Below are 14937 nucleotides of genomic sequence, written 5' to 3'. Positions count from 1 at the left end.
CATACGAGGGAATGAGCTCAATGTTGAGCTTTGTTTCGTTTTTTTTTTGGGGGGGACGAAGGTGATGAGCAGTGTTTTTATTTTGAAGGGTATTTTTGATATTTTCAAAAGTCTTAAGTCACATAAGATGTCACATGATACACATAATTTTCGGTCATGGATTGATGCATTTTGAAAGTTCGGGCATTGAATTGTTGCGTTTTAAAATTCGAGGACCAAAGTGACACTAGGCCCAAAGTATAGGGTACTTATCGGGAAATTTCCCTTATAAAAAAGAAAATAAAAAAATGCCATTTACTAAAGCACCTCCTATTTTTCATGGATTTACTAAAAATTATCATATACTTTAAGTTTTACTCAAATTTCCCTTATAGTTTGCAACTGATTTACGTAATTGACCTTCTATCAATAATCTTTTATATTGTTGTATAAAAAAGGCAACTCGACCATCTATTTTGATTAGAAAATGTTTAAGGGCATGGGCCTATAGTATTTTATTCCAAGAGTACACCTAACACTTCACATCAGGCTTTTAAAATTAACTTAATTATTGTTTAATAAAAATAGTCCCCTTGCAAATAGACCCAACCCATTGACATCACTATGCAATGCCTAAATGGTGGCCAATAGACCCTTTGCAAAAATGAGTGTGATCTGCTTCTCAAATATTACTCCTCACAACATGTCTGAACAGCACATTAATAACATCTTCCATAATTGCATGTTACTTTCCATTGGAAAATTTCCAATACAAGGTGATATATTGTTGTAAGGTCAGTGTGAGGAGCGCTTGGTGATGAGCAAATCCCAATTTTGCGAAAACACTTATTCAAAATCATTCTCAATGACTATACAGAAAAAAGGTATAACGGGTGCATCTCTTGGCAATCTGTCCAAAGAACTCTAATAATTTGTTTAATAAAAATAGTCCAAATCTCATCACATCGACCTCACAGTACATTCTAGCCACACACCAAGAACATCTCCCATATTCGTATGTTATTATTTACGAGAGATGTTGATGTGGCTATGAGGTTGGTGTGAAAAGCACTCTGAGGAGCATATCCCAATTTTGAATTAAAAAAAAAATGTTGTTGAATGAACATGTGGCAAATCAAGTGAATCTTTTTGAACATTCTGGACGATCACATCATTCTAAACCCCACCATGTGCGAACTCCTATGAAATGGATCCATTGGGCCTAAAATTACAAGTTGGGAGACTTTTGATTCCATTATTTCACTGTGTTAGACGGGAGAACCACTTGAATCGATACACGAAATTTGAGATGTGGGAGAATTACATTATAATGAAACATGCACTGATTTCACATAAACTGGAAATTTCCAATAACCCATAAGCATGTGAATGGTCAAAGGTCCCAAGGTGGTTATGGAGAGAAAATCTCTTGCACTCAAAGTCAATAATTGTTGAGGGGATGGCTAGACTGAACTGAGCTGAAAGGTTAAGATGGCTATGTGAGTTGTGAGCCTGAGCATTAAAATAAAATGAAGTGGACGAGAGAGTTAGCATGCAAAAAGTGCATATAGAGTATTATATGTAAGAGTGTCAATGGTATTCAAAAATCCGATTTTAAATTTGATATTTGACATAATCGAATTGAATTTGGATAATTTGAATATCTAATCAGTCGAATTCAGATATTCTATTTATACGGAATAATTAATCATATTCGAATTTGTATATGATCTGATTCGATTCGATAAATATTTGAATTCGATCAATTATTTAATGCTTATATATAATATATAATTTTTTTAAATGTTTTTATGTAATTTATAATATATATATATAATTAAATTAAATAAATAATTTAGATACTTTATATAAATAAAATTTTCATTTTATACATGTATTAATTACCTAAAATAATTAATTAGTTGAATTCGAATCAAATCAAATATTTGAATTTTTAATCGGATTCGAAATCAAATATTGATTTTTGATATCTGTCAAATATTTATTTATTTTTTAAATCGAAATCGAATTCAGATACTGCCTGATCAATTCGAATTTGATCCATTTACACCCCTAGCTTACATGGGACACCATGTCCTTATATAGGCATTCAAAGAGCCATTATACATCCTATGCCTCATACTTGGTTGCATGGTTAGTTTGCACCTCATCAATGCTCACCATGTATTTTGCCCATAATGGAACATATGTTGTTTCATCGACATCAACGTGCCAGTGTCACACATGGTTCCAAGGCTGACATGTCATGGCCTCTGCCCATTCAGATGTCCTTCCCCCCAATTCCAAAGACAAGGTGTCCATGTGCTAGGCACATATGTAGGGATGATGATCACTTTTACGGGTCAGCCGAGGCAAGCACCATTTGGATGTATATTGTGTTAGTGGAAAAATCTATGATATGAAAAAAGTTTTGACCAATCAAAATTCACCCATAAATTTTGATAAATAATACTTGATTCGTCTACTGTCAATTGCCAATAACTGAGGTCCATGCGTGAGGAATTCTCTTATTTTGTGCGTTTATTGTTTGCAACCCAATCGATTTCTCTTATTTTTTCTTCAATTCTTGTGACGTATTTCGAGTCTTTAGACCCAATTGTATAAATGAATGAAATGTTATATCCATCTTGTACTTCACATCATTTCACTTATCACCTCTTCCCGTGTCGAGCAAACATTGAATCATTTAGCTTAGACAATAAGACCATTATAAACAATTAGGGGATCTAAGGAACAATGAGCAAATGGCTATACTATGCATGATTTAACATCCATGTAGCTAGTGAAACATAGTGTTAATTTGGTGGAAGACTTTTGTGCAATCTCCTCTACTATGGCTAGAAGTAAACCCGTTAGCTTAGGAATAAATGAATTGTGGATTCCTTCCCAAAAAGGTTTGGCAAAGTGTAATTATGACTAGATAAAGTTAGGTCATTAATAAATAAAAGGCAACAAACTATCGTTTATTAGTAAGTTAATTTACTGAATTTCATTTTTGTTAGAATCGAATTGTTCACTTTTGAGGAATTGTATATTTTGATATTTTAGCATGGTAGAAATAAATATGGAAAAAAATATCCAATGCTTGCTAATATGACATGTGATCTACTAATTCCTTCCATGTCTATAATTTTATTGGAGTATTGTTTTAGTACAAATACTAAGCCACTAGGTGAAAATAAAAGTTGCATGAATAACAAACACCTTGAGATATGCACATGTTTGAAGAATTAGTTGGAGGGCGTTGCACTTCAACTAATGGTGGTTCATTATATGCAAATGACATAAATCAAGATTAAGGAGATTGAGAAAGTGGAACTTGAAGTGGAAGAACATATTGACGTCAATAAGTTTCCAAATTAAATAATTGTACCTTTTTAATTATTGTAAATTCTGGTTTTCAATTTTATCCAGTAATTATTTGCGATTTTTAATGTTACTGCAAATTTTTATTTTCTAAGTTATCATATTCCAATTCCATTGTATTTTTTGCAATTTAATTTATTACTTATATATGATCGATTGTATGCATTAAATTCATATGATATTTTTTTGTATTATTTTTTTCCAATCTGTTGTCTATTTGTTAATTGATTTTATATTAATTTTTCTTATTTTCCATAATATTTGACATTTTTACTTGGCAAAAAAAAAAAAAGGATTAGGTTTGTGGCTTGGCAGGAGCCTGTCTTGTGCTAGACTTCCCCTTTGAGGGGTTATGCCTCAGGCCCATGTACCTACACAACACAATCCACCATCGTGTGGGTGGCTTTGCAAAAGTGGTTTGTGATGGCCTAGCATGACCCACACTGCACCTCTAATCAAGGTTCAAAAAAATCGATATGATACGTTCCGTATCATATTTTCGTGTGTATCTAAGTACCGATAGGCATATGCTGATAGATGTGTCGATACTTTGAATCATGCCCCTAATATAAGTTTCATACATTTCCCTACTTGTCTTTTTTCTTTCAATCTGAACACAACTCAAAGTATTACATACGAGTTATATCTAGGCAAGGTTAATGATTATAAACCATAAATACCCTTAGGTTATGTTTGATTTGATGGAAAATGAGAGAAGCACAAAGTTGAGGAAAAGTTGATAAAGTAATTTTACAAAGTTACCTAACAATTTTCTGCTTCTCTTATTTTTCTAGCAAACCAAATGCAACATTAGGGTTAGGGCCCATTCAAAGTCAACAAATGCTCAACCCAGCTCGACCCGAAATTACATCCACATGGTATATAAATTCACCCAGTTTCAAAATGCATTTTTCTGGTCAAAGAATATATACATGATGTAAAAAAAGAAGCATCTTATCTTCTCCTGCTTCTTCCATGGCTCCATCCAGGTGAGAAAAAGAAATTTCAAAGGTGGGTCAAAAATCAACATGCAATTTGTGTTCTTTACTTTTTACTATAGATTTGGACAATGGAACAAAAGTTCTGCAAGAGGGTTTCCACAATGATGCATAAATCAAATCCTCAAAAGTCATCTGGCTAGGTCCTTATTTTATAAATATGGCCCCATAACTACATGTTATTTACTATTTAATCCCGAAACGAACAGTGCCTAAAGGGAAAAAGGCAAAAAAATTAGGCTTTTCAGTTTGTACTGCTGCCTCCACGACGAATCATGTAAGGCTCAGTGACTCTAATCCCAATCATCAATCAGTTCAAGCTGACCCTTTTAGCATCAGAGGGGAGCCTTCAGAAATCAGAAGCAGCAACTGATAAATTGGACAATCCGTTGGGCTAAGATCCTAATAAACTGCTACGGTGCTATCTGGCTATTCCGAGTCTGAGTCCAAGCTTACTCCCGGGTCCAGACACCGGGTTCACTCATCCTACTACGGACCCGAAGAGATCCGAGATTGCAGTCACTACTTACCGTCTATCAAAGTTTACTTCATCGGACGCTTTACAGTTTACGATCACGGTAAACACTGAAAGAGTGAAACTCTCCCTCTCCTTACTTTCGTGAAGAAGAAAAGCGAGGATTCGAAGGAAAGACAGTGCTAAGCAGACTGAAAATGGCAGAGAGGGGAGAAGGAGGGGATGCTCCATTGCCTGCTTCTATTTATTCTGATGAACAGACGGTTTGGGCCGATGTCTCCCCTCTTCTTGAGGCCGCTTGCAGAGGTGGCACTTCGAACTTCTATGATGCTTTATTGCTCCTTTGAAATCCATTTCAATAGTTAACTTCTTTTCAAACTTGCGTCTCTTTTAGTTTTTGTGGAGATTCGGAAATTGTTCTCATATCCTTCTTTTACCAAATTTACTTCTTCCTTAAAAATTTGCTTCTTTTGGTTGGTCTGCTACCCGTTGAATGGGATACTCATGGCCCCAAATTGATGTTTATGTGACAATCGAAACTGTATGCTGTGTAGGGTTATCTGTATGATCTTTGAACTCATCATTGTTTTCTGGATGAAGTTTTTGTTGATGTTATGATTTTGAGTTAATATAATTTGTATTGAGTGGAGTAGCCAAACTCATTATAGTTATTATTATCATGTACGAGACAGAAGTTGTCTAATAAATGTATAGGTTATTAGTTCCAGTAGCAGTTAATAAATGGAGAAGCGCACTTATTATTACGAAGATAATAGTTACTAAATGCTAATTTAAACCCAATTTATTGAACGGAAATTGAGCATCTCATGTTCTTTGTCTACCCGCTATAAAACAGGTTTTGTAGGCCCAGTATGTGCGCTTAGCTCAGCATTTTCTTTTGTCACGGAGGAACATTGTTTATTGGAGGCTAATAGTTCATTTTACGGCATTTTTTTTGCAAGAACAAAATACATCTGATGTGCAAATGTGCATGTGTATACCATATATTTATTGTGGTGAAATAGGTTACTGTTACCACTTGCCAGCAAACAAGGATGATTTAGACATACTGTTTTTGTTTGCTATCGTAGTTTGTTTAATAATGAAAAGTAACATAATATAATTATGCTTCAAATGTGCGTTATGTTATCAAAGTTTTTATTGTTGTCCTGGGAGTTTGAGGATTAGATTTAATCAGGAAGGTGCCATAACTTTATCTTTCTCTCCAAGAGATATTGGCCATTTTCTATGTTTGTGGATAATCTTTGCCTATTGTTTCTTTACAGTAATTGCATCCATTGGTTATAGTTCTGCATATGGATCGTTTTTTTTTGTCAGAATCTAGTACATACTTGACTAATACACCAAATGCCCTAAAACTGCTGTTGGAAGGTGTTCAGCCAAGCCGTTTAACTTTAACCTTCAGGACTGTAACATACCACCACACTTCCACAGCAGACGTCTTGGCAGCTTCACCCTGTGCAACTCTCACTATAGTGGCAGCCTGGCAGGTAGCCCTCTCCACAATTTAAACTTTGGCGCCAGGTAGCCCTTGCCCTATTGCAACTTTCACTCTGACCTAGCTACCCTTTCCATGACAGATTTCACTCTGCTCTTGGTAGCCCTTCTCCCAGGTAGCCTTTTATGTGCTTCGAACTTGATACATGGTAGGCTCTGATACCATTTGTTACATACTTGACCAATACACCTAAAGCCCAAAGACTGTTGGAACACGTGAAGCCAAGCTGTTCAACTTCAACCTTGGGACTATTATAGAATATTGATTTTTCTCAAAATTATACAATTGCATTTGCATTTTCTTCTTGTATGTGTTTCATTATAAGGATCAAAAGTTTCTTTCTACTAACAGTTTCTGGTTTCATATTTTATGAGATGTAATGCTATCTGAATGTTATTAATGCAGGAGATTATAAAAGCTAATGATTCTCCCTTCATTTGTGGTTATATTGCTTGGGTTGACCTTATTATAATGTGATATTCTCTTGACTTTCTAAGCTTATGACAAACATTATCTTTCTTTCAGATGCAAAATATGACATATCTGTTTCTATATTTCTCTTCATCTGTATATGTTCTCCAGTTTATTTGTGTCTTTACAACTAATTTCCCTTTCTACCTCTTTTGCTCATAGATCTTCGAGATGGTGAGCTTATTCATGGAGAGAATTTCAGTCTATTTGCTGCTATGTCTGCTTTGGAGGTATTGATAAATATTGATCACTATTATATTATCTCTCAACATTACGGTACTATTCTTTATGCCACTGGGTTTTCCTTGTATTTCCAATGGGAGCTTTTATCTGCCTGAAAAGTTTCAAAACGTTTCATCATATTAATTAAAGCAACTTGCTGTCTAGAATCTGGATGTAAATATGCTTCAATCCTTCCTTTTTTTGATCTGCAATAATATGAAGCATATGGTTACAAAGGTGTCACAATGCTTAGCCAACACAAGACTGCAGATCTCCTATGTGCATGGGCACTTAGGAAGCACCAAGCTGGCTTCCTATTGCCTAGATGTGAATATTTTGGAGGAAGTACATATTATTAAGTTGTGTAAAGTAAGGAGTTGTGCTAAGCTTCAGAAATCAGATACATACATCACCCATGTACAGAATGCTGCCATTCAGTAAGATGCTTTTCACTCCATAAAGAACAAAAAGAAAGAAAAAAAGAGAGGAAAAACTATACTTTCTGTGGAGGTCAGGACTAAGGAGTCCCACTAAAAAGATGATGAAGCGTGTGCTCCCTAGCCCCTCCTAAAGATAAACAAACTATTGCTGAGGAGCAAAGTAATCTAAAATATGTCCTGAGAAGCTCCAACTATTTTTTTTTTGTAAGAACTACTAGTAGCAAAAGGAAATATCTCCTAGATATTCCCTTCTTGTTTAGGCCCTTTAAGGATTGGCTACTAAAAATGCCCATTAGAGATGCTAGAAAGTGCCATTTGATTCCAAACATGTCTTGGAGATATGCTCCAAAAGGAAGGAGCAGAACTTGCATAATATATATTTGGTTATTTAGTTCACCAGTGTTGAGCTTCCTTACACTGCTGGTCCCATGTTATAGCTTAAAATTAATAAGTGGCTTGGTAAATTCTAACAACTTATAGTGATTATTGTCTACTAGTTGTTTTTTTTGAACCGGGGAAGACAAAATCTGATATTATAAATTGATAATAACTTAATAACACTAATTATATACACTTTTTGATCATTTAATACACTACATATTTCTTCCAAGAAAGGGGTTGAATGGATTTTGGGGGAGCCACTTTTTTTTTTTTCCTTTTATCTTTTATTTTTTTCTGCCCCCTTTTGGTAAAATTGCTATTATCAATAAACTAAATAGTGACCATGTTTTATCCATCCATAATCGATGATCACCTAATAAACTAAAACATTTGATTGGTTTTCTCAATCAAGGATTCAGTGATTCACTGCTGTCAGTAAACATCAAGAGATAATAAGGAAAGTGATAATGTTTGTTCTAGCATGATCTATTCCCTGGTTGGACTGCACAAGTACAGTTAAGAACTGTTCCTGCTAAATCTTGTTCTACTTGCCAATCTGTATGATGAGTGTTTATCTCTTGTTCAATTGCTGGCTAAACTTGATTCAGTCTTCTTAGATTTAAATATGGAGGACAATAGTGTCTGGTCAATCTCACCAAATGGTGTCTTTACCTGTGCCTTGTTCTTTACCTCACCAATACATTCCAACTCTATTGGGGTGGACTTCCCTATGAAATAGATTTGGTGCAGGCCTATCTTGCCTAAAATTCAGGCTTTATTCTAGGAAGTGCTCCATGGTTAGATTAACACCTGTGACATGTGCCCAAAAAGATGGCAAATGCCTTTTCCCTCATGTGTGCATCTTGTGCAAAGCAAGTGGTGAGACCAATTCCCATTTATTAATCTCATGCTCTTTTGTGCCTTGTGTTCGGGAGTACTTCTATTCTCTCTTTGGCTGCAGGTGGGTACCTTCTCAAGATGTGGGGGGTCTCTTCATTTTGAGTTGTAAAGAGACTGGGCCGAATGGGCCCTACTATCTTTTCTTATAGTATGTTTTTTATTTATCTGTTAGCTAATGGGCCTGTTATTTCTTTTTGCTAGTTCTCTTTATGTTACTGCCTAGCTGGCCGCCCACTTAAGGGTATACTTGTAATTATGCTAAGATTGAAGTTTAGTAAAAGGATTAGAGAAGGGAGGGAAGTGACATTCGAACTCTTCTTCTTTTTCCTCTTCTTTTCTCCATCTTATTTCTTTTGTGCTGCTGTTCTCTTCTTTTCTTCCTCTTTTCTCTCTAATTTTTCCAAGTTTACATAAGTTTTAGAGGACTGATTTATATCTTGGTATCAAAGGAGGATTCTTTCTTCATTTTTTTCTTATTTCTCTTTTCCCATACACCCTTCGATTAAGAGTGTATGGAGAGATATGTTCTCTATAGTTCAAAGGATCTTTTGCCTAGTTGGTAGAGGGTTTGGAGAGTTTAAATCTAGTTGGAAATTGCCAAGAAGTGGTGCTGTATTGTTTCTGCCCAAAACCCTAGCCGATTAGAGATTTCCGAAGTTACAGGTAAAAGCGAAGCTTTGGGTGTGACACTCTGTGCTTGGAAGGTGCCCTTTGACTTCTAAAAGAGGGCAGTTCAGTTTTGGAAGAGGTTGGGAAGCTCTGATAGGAGCGACTGCATCTTCTATCTTTCTCCCCAACAGCCGGACGTAGTGAAACCCTAGTTTTCAAGCATCTGGATACTAGTTTGGCTTCAAGTAAGTTTATAAAGACCAAATTTCTAGTTTTTTGATTTTTGTTTGATTAATGGAGCCATACAAAAGTGAGTTTAAGCAGGTGTCGGTTTCCGGGCTTGGCTCGGTAGATTCCGTTTTGACTGGTGTGACCACAATTAATCTAGATGGGACAAATTATCTTGCTTGGGCACAATCTATAAGGATTTATATCTGTAGTAGAGGAAAATTAAGGTACCTCACAGGCAGTAAAGTGAAACCAGAAGAGAAAGACCCTGAATTTGAGAAATGGATGTAGGAGTACAGTCATAGGATGGTTGGTCAACTTTATGCAGCCTCATATAAATCAACACTATCTCTAGATGTCCTCGGCCAAGGAGATTTGGGACAGTGTTACTGAAACCTATTCACAGGAGTTGAATGTGGCTAGAGTCTACAAGCTTAAAAGTGATGTGAAGAACCTAAGATAGGGGAAGAAGAGTGTGGCAATCTACTATTCTATACTGAAATCCCTGTGGTAGGAAATTGATGTTATGGAGAAGTTGTATGGGAGAGTAAGAATGATGCAAAAATGTTTTTTGAATTTCTTATTACGCTCAACCCTGAGTTTGACATCATTAAGTAGAATATTCTGGCCAAAGATGAGGTTACTCTCGCCCAAGCATATGTTATGGTAAGCAGTGAGGAGAGTAGGCGGCAGGTTCAATTACAAAGTCCACTTACAGAACACTTTGCACATGATAGAATAAAGCCGAAGGGTCCAATTGAGAAGGAGCAGGTATGTGAATGTTTCAAGAAATCGAGGCATACGAAGGACACTTGCTGGAAGCTTCATCCTGATCTTCTACCTGACCGGTTTAAGAATAACAACAATTTTAAGAAGGGCAGTTAGACAGGAAAGCCTAAGACAGCTAATGTTGCCACAATTGGTAGCAATGAAGGCAGATTTTGAAAAGTATGGAAGGCTATTAAATCACTTGGAGGCTACTATTTCTACATCTCACTCTTCAGGCAATACATCATCATCATCATCAACATTTGCTCACTCAGGTATTCGTGCTTCTGCAAACCATGCTTCAGTTTCAGGAAATTATAAAATCCTTTGGATCATTGATTCCGATGCATCAGACCATATGACCAGCATGTCTAATCTTTTTTGTTCATACCGCATTCTCTCTGGTAAAGAAAAAATATCCCTTGTTGATGGGTCTCTTGCTCCCATTTCCGGCAAAGGGGATATAAAGACCTCTGATACCATTTATTTATCCTCTATCCTTCATGTCCCTAAAATTAATACAAATCTTTTATTTGTTAGCAGCTTAACTAAATCAATGAACTGTAGCATAACCTTCTTTCCTACTCATTGTGTTTTTTAGGACCTACTATCTCAGATGATGATTGGGAGTGGCCATGAGGTGAATGAAATATACTTGCTGGACACTCCGGATAGAGCTTTTGGACCACCTCATGGAGTTGCCTTAGAGTCTGTCTTGTTAGAGTCTATTGACAAAGTCTTGTTATGTCACTTTCGGTTTGGTCATTTGTCTTTTTCTGCTTTGAGTAATTTGTTTCCAGATATGTTTAAGGGAGTTTCTTTATCGAGTCTTCATTGTGAGTCGTGTAAACTTGCAAAGCATTGTAGACATTCTTATTTAGTAAGCAATAAAAGATCTATTTTTCCTTTTCATATTGTTCACTCTGATGTGTGGGGGCCATATCATTTGCCAACTATGAGGGGTTACAGGTACTTTGTCCTTTTTATTGATGATTACTCTCGTTACACTTGGATTTATCTCATGAAATCCTGGGATTAAGTACCAACTGTCGTGCAAAAATTTCATGAACTCATTCTTACCTAGTTTAACACCCGGATCAAAATATTTTGTTTTGATAATGCTAAAGAATATTTTGAGAAAACTCTCTCAGCCTATCTTGAAACTTTTGGGGTTATTCATCAAAGTTCTTGTTCCTACACTCCACAACAGAATGGAGTGGCGAAAAGGAAGAACCAGCATGTGGTTGAAGTTGCCAGATCCCTCATTTTTGCATCCCATGTTCCTATACAATTTTGGGGAGATGTTGTCGTTACCGCTACCTTTTTGATTAACCATATGCATTTCCAGGTTCTTGGCTTCAAAACCCCCTTTAGCCTTCTCTTTCCGGATGAGGATATCTTCTCTTTTCTTCTCCGTGTTTTTGGGTGCACCTGCTATGTGCAATATTCACAACCATCAAAGGCACAAATTTGAACCTAGGGCTCGTAAATGTGTTTTTCTGGGATATGCCCCCACGTAGAAGGGATATTGCTGTTTTGATTCAGTTAGTGGCACCCGCTTTGTATCTTGGGATGTCACATTTGCTGAGTCTACTCCTTTCTTTAGTATTCCTCCTAAGGGGGGGGAATTTGAGGAACCCTTTGCCATGTCTCAAGCAGTTTCTCTTCCTATTCTTTTTGAGTCAACTGATGAGGAGGTGTCCACTTCTCCCATTGGACATACTTCCAGTATTCCTGCTCCTCCTCCTTCTCCACCTCATCCTCCTGTAATTCCTCATCATCCTGTTCTCCAAAGGTGGTACTAAAGGCATAGATTCAGACATGGGCAATTGTTTCCACTCTTATAGAAGAGCCCCTTGCTCCTCCCATCATTACTGATGTAACAGGTCAGCCTTCCTTTGACCCATCTACTTCTTTCCCAGACCTTGATCTTCCTATTGCTCTCTGCAGGGGCAAGCAGAAATGTACATCCCATTGTATCTCCAAACACTTGTCTTATAGCCTTCTATCTCCTACCTATTACTATTTTCTTGCTTCTGTTTCTTCCCATGTGATACCTAGGTCTGTACTGGAAGCCCTATCTAAACCTGAGTGGAGGGATGATATGATGGCTGAATTGGATGCTTTGCATAAGAACCATACCTAAGATATTGTTAACTTGTTAGAAGGGAGAGAACCAGTGGGTTGTAAATGGGTATTTTCTATTAAATATCACTCTGATGGCTCTATTGAGAGGTTTAAGGCTAGGCTGGTTGCTAAAGACTACACTAAGATGTATGGTATTGACTATCTTGAGACATTTGCTCCTGTGGCTAAGATGACTTCAGTCCGGGTTTTGTTATCTCTATCTGCTACTTTTGATTGGCCTCTCCACCAATTTGATGTTAAAAATGCCTTTTTGAATGGAGATCTACATGAAGAGGTCTATATGTCTTTGCCTTCGGGGGTGTATGGAAAGGATATGCAAGGGAAGTTGTGTAAACTACAGAAATCTGTAGAGAACACTAATGTGGACCCCACTAAGGTGGTCCCCATTGTTCGTATGTCAGCATTAAGTTATGATTAGGGTTAGTTCTTTATGATAAGATTAGGACTAGTCTTTTATAAGATTAGGATTAGTCTTTTTTCAGCTTTATCTTATCTCGTTATCTTATCTTATCTTGCCATGTAAGCAATTCAGTCCTTTTACAAGTATGATACTATGTATATAAATTTAAGAGGGGGGTGACTGTTTAAACATATTAACCCAACTCTCTTTTATCAAAATCTCTCTCTCTCTCTCTCTCTCTCTCTCTCTCTCTCTCCCTCTTCTTTTCTTATTTTTTTTTCTCCTTTTAAGTGTATGTTCAATCTTGAGCGACTACTTGGTATCAAAGCATTCGATCTAGGGTTTCTCATGTGGAATTAATTCAGCTGACCGCATGAGAATTATTTAGGGCTGAGTTTTTCATTCGACTGATTCTTGGAGATTACAAGAAGTCTTCAGCAACTGTCCAAGGATTGGAAAGTGCTCCTTATAATCAGGAAGAATCAGAGAAGAATTAAGTGATCAAGGTTAGGTCTTTGGTCAAGATTGGAGGTGCCAATCAGAGTTTTTGGTTCTCTCGTTAAGATTGAAGTTGGCGATCAAGAAGTTTCTCGGGTTGATCAGAATCAAGATTAGTTTTGAGCAAACTGAAGTTGGCGATCAGAATTTCAGCAAGAATTTTTTGAATGAAGATCAGTTTTTTTTTTCTTAGAAATTCCTAGGTAAGGTCTTATTCCTTCTTGAGGGCAGCAACAAGGATAGCTTAATTTGTGAGGTACGGCTATATAGATTTTTTTTTTCTTTTTCTCTTCTAGTCCAGGACTATTACTATGTCTGGAGAAGAGATTAGACTTGTTTTTAAGTTTGGCTGCTATTAGATTTCTATTTTCTGATCTTTGTTTTTGGAGTTCTGTACCCAGGCCAACTGCTATTAGTTCTCAGACTTAGTAGGCTGATTGATACAGTGATACAGTGAATTGGAATTTTTTTTCTTTCTCTGAATTTGATTTCTGCTTCTAGACCTACCGTCGTTAGTTTTTTTAGACCCAGTAGGCTAATTGTTATAGTAAATAGAAGGTGTTTTTTGCTTAACCCCTAACCAAGAATGGAGTTTAAGCACCAAGGGGATGGTGTTTTTGGGACTGGTTCAGGTAGCATGACTGAAAACACCTTCCAGATTACAACTGTAAAGTTTGATGGTTCAAACTACTTAGAGTGGGCCCAATTAGCCATGATGGCCATTGGGGGAAGAGGAAAACTTTACAATTGTAATCTGGAAGGTGTTTTCAGTCATGCTACCTGAACCAGTCCCAAAAACACCCTCCCCTTGGTCCTTGAACTCCATTCTTGATTAGGGGTTAAGCAAAAAACACATTCTATTTACTATAACAATAGAACTCCATTTGTTAGGAAATGTGAATGAACCAAATAAGGAGGATCCCACTTATGCTAAGTGGATTCAGGAAAATTATTTAGTGATGACATGGCTGTGCAATTCCATGCAGCCACACATCAGCCGCAATTACTTATGGGCAAAAACAACTAAAGAAATATATGGTATATTGTGAAAGAAACCTATTCTCAGCCCCTTAATTTTGTTAGGGCTTATGAGCTGAAATGTGAGGTTAAAAATCTCAAGCAAGGTGAGAAACAAGTTTATGTTTATTTTTCAATATTGAAATCCCTGTGGCATGAAATTGGCCACCTTGAATCAATTGGATGGGAAAGTTAGAAGGATGCACAAATTTACAGAAAGCAGATTGAAACTAATAAAGTGTTTGAGTTCCTGGGTGGTCTAAATTCGGAATATGATATTGTGAGGCAACAACTGTTGACAAGAGACAGTGTAACTTTGTCCCAGGCCTATTCCTTAGTGCACAACGAAGAGACTAGGAGAAAAGTTATGCTACAACAACAATCTTTTGAATCAGTTCTGGCAACAGTTAAACCCAAATTTGGGAGTGATAAGGAAAGAGACATGAAGAAGGAAGCTAAGAAGGACCTAGTATGTGAGCATTGCAAGAAACCTAAAC

The 14937-nt window shown here is 36.7% G+C and overlaps 1 protein-coding gene across 2 annotated transcripts in view; it reads left to right on the top strand.

The window, feature by feature from the left end:
* The first annotated feature begins 4915 nt into the window (after positions 1-4915).
* MAK10 (MAK10 homolog) overlaps positions 4916-14937 on the top strand; it is a 74131-nt gene continuing 64109 nt past the window's right edge. Inside the window, exons 1-3 of one of the 2 annotated variants that reach the window (XM_088973253.1) lie at positions 5014-5145; positions 6232-6350; positions 6441-7059. In XM_088973253.1, the coding sequence (XP_088829379.1) occupies positions 7045-7059 (15 nt within the window). In that variant the 5' untranslated portion in view covers positions 5014-5145; positions 6232-6350; positions 6441-7044. Of the gene's footprint in view, positions 5146-6231; positions 6351-6440; positions 7060-14937 lie in introns of both variants that reach the window. The other variant, XM_088973252.1, reaches the window with a different exon arrangement.

The sequence above is a fragment of the Nelumbo lutea genome, chromosome 2 (genome assembly GCF_056320005.1).
Source record: "Nelumbo lutea isolate HS-2025 chromosome 2, American lotus-T2T, whole genome shotgun sequence".
NCBI lineage: Eukaryota > Viridiplantae > Streptophyta > Magnoliopsida > Proteales > Nelumbonaceae > Nelumbo > Nelumbo lutea.
This window is presented reverse-complemented; position numbering and strand designations above follow the sequence as displayed.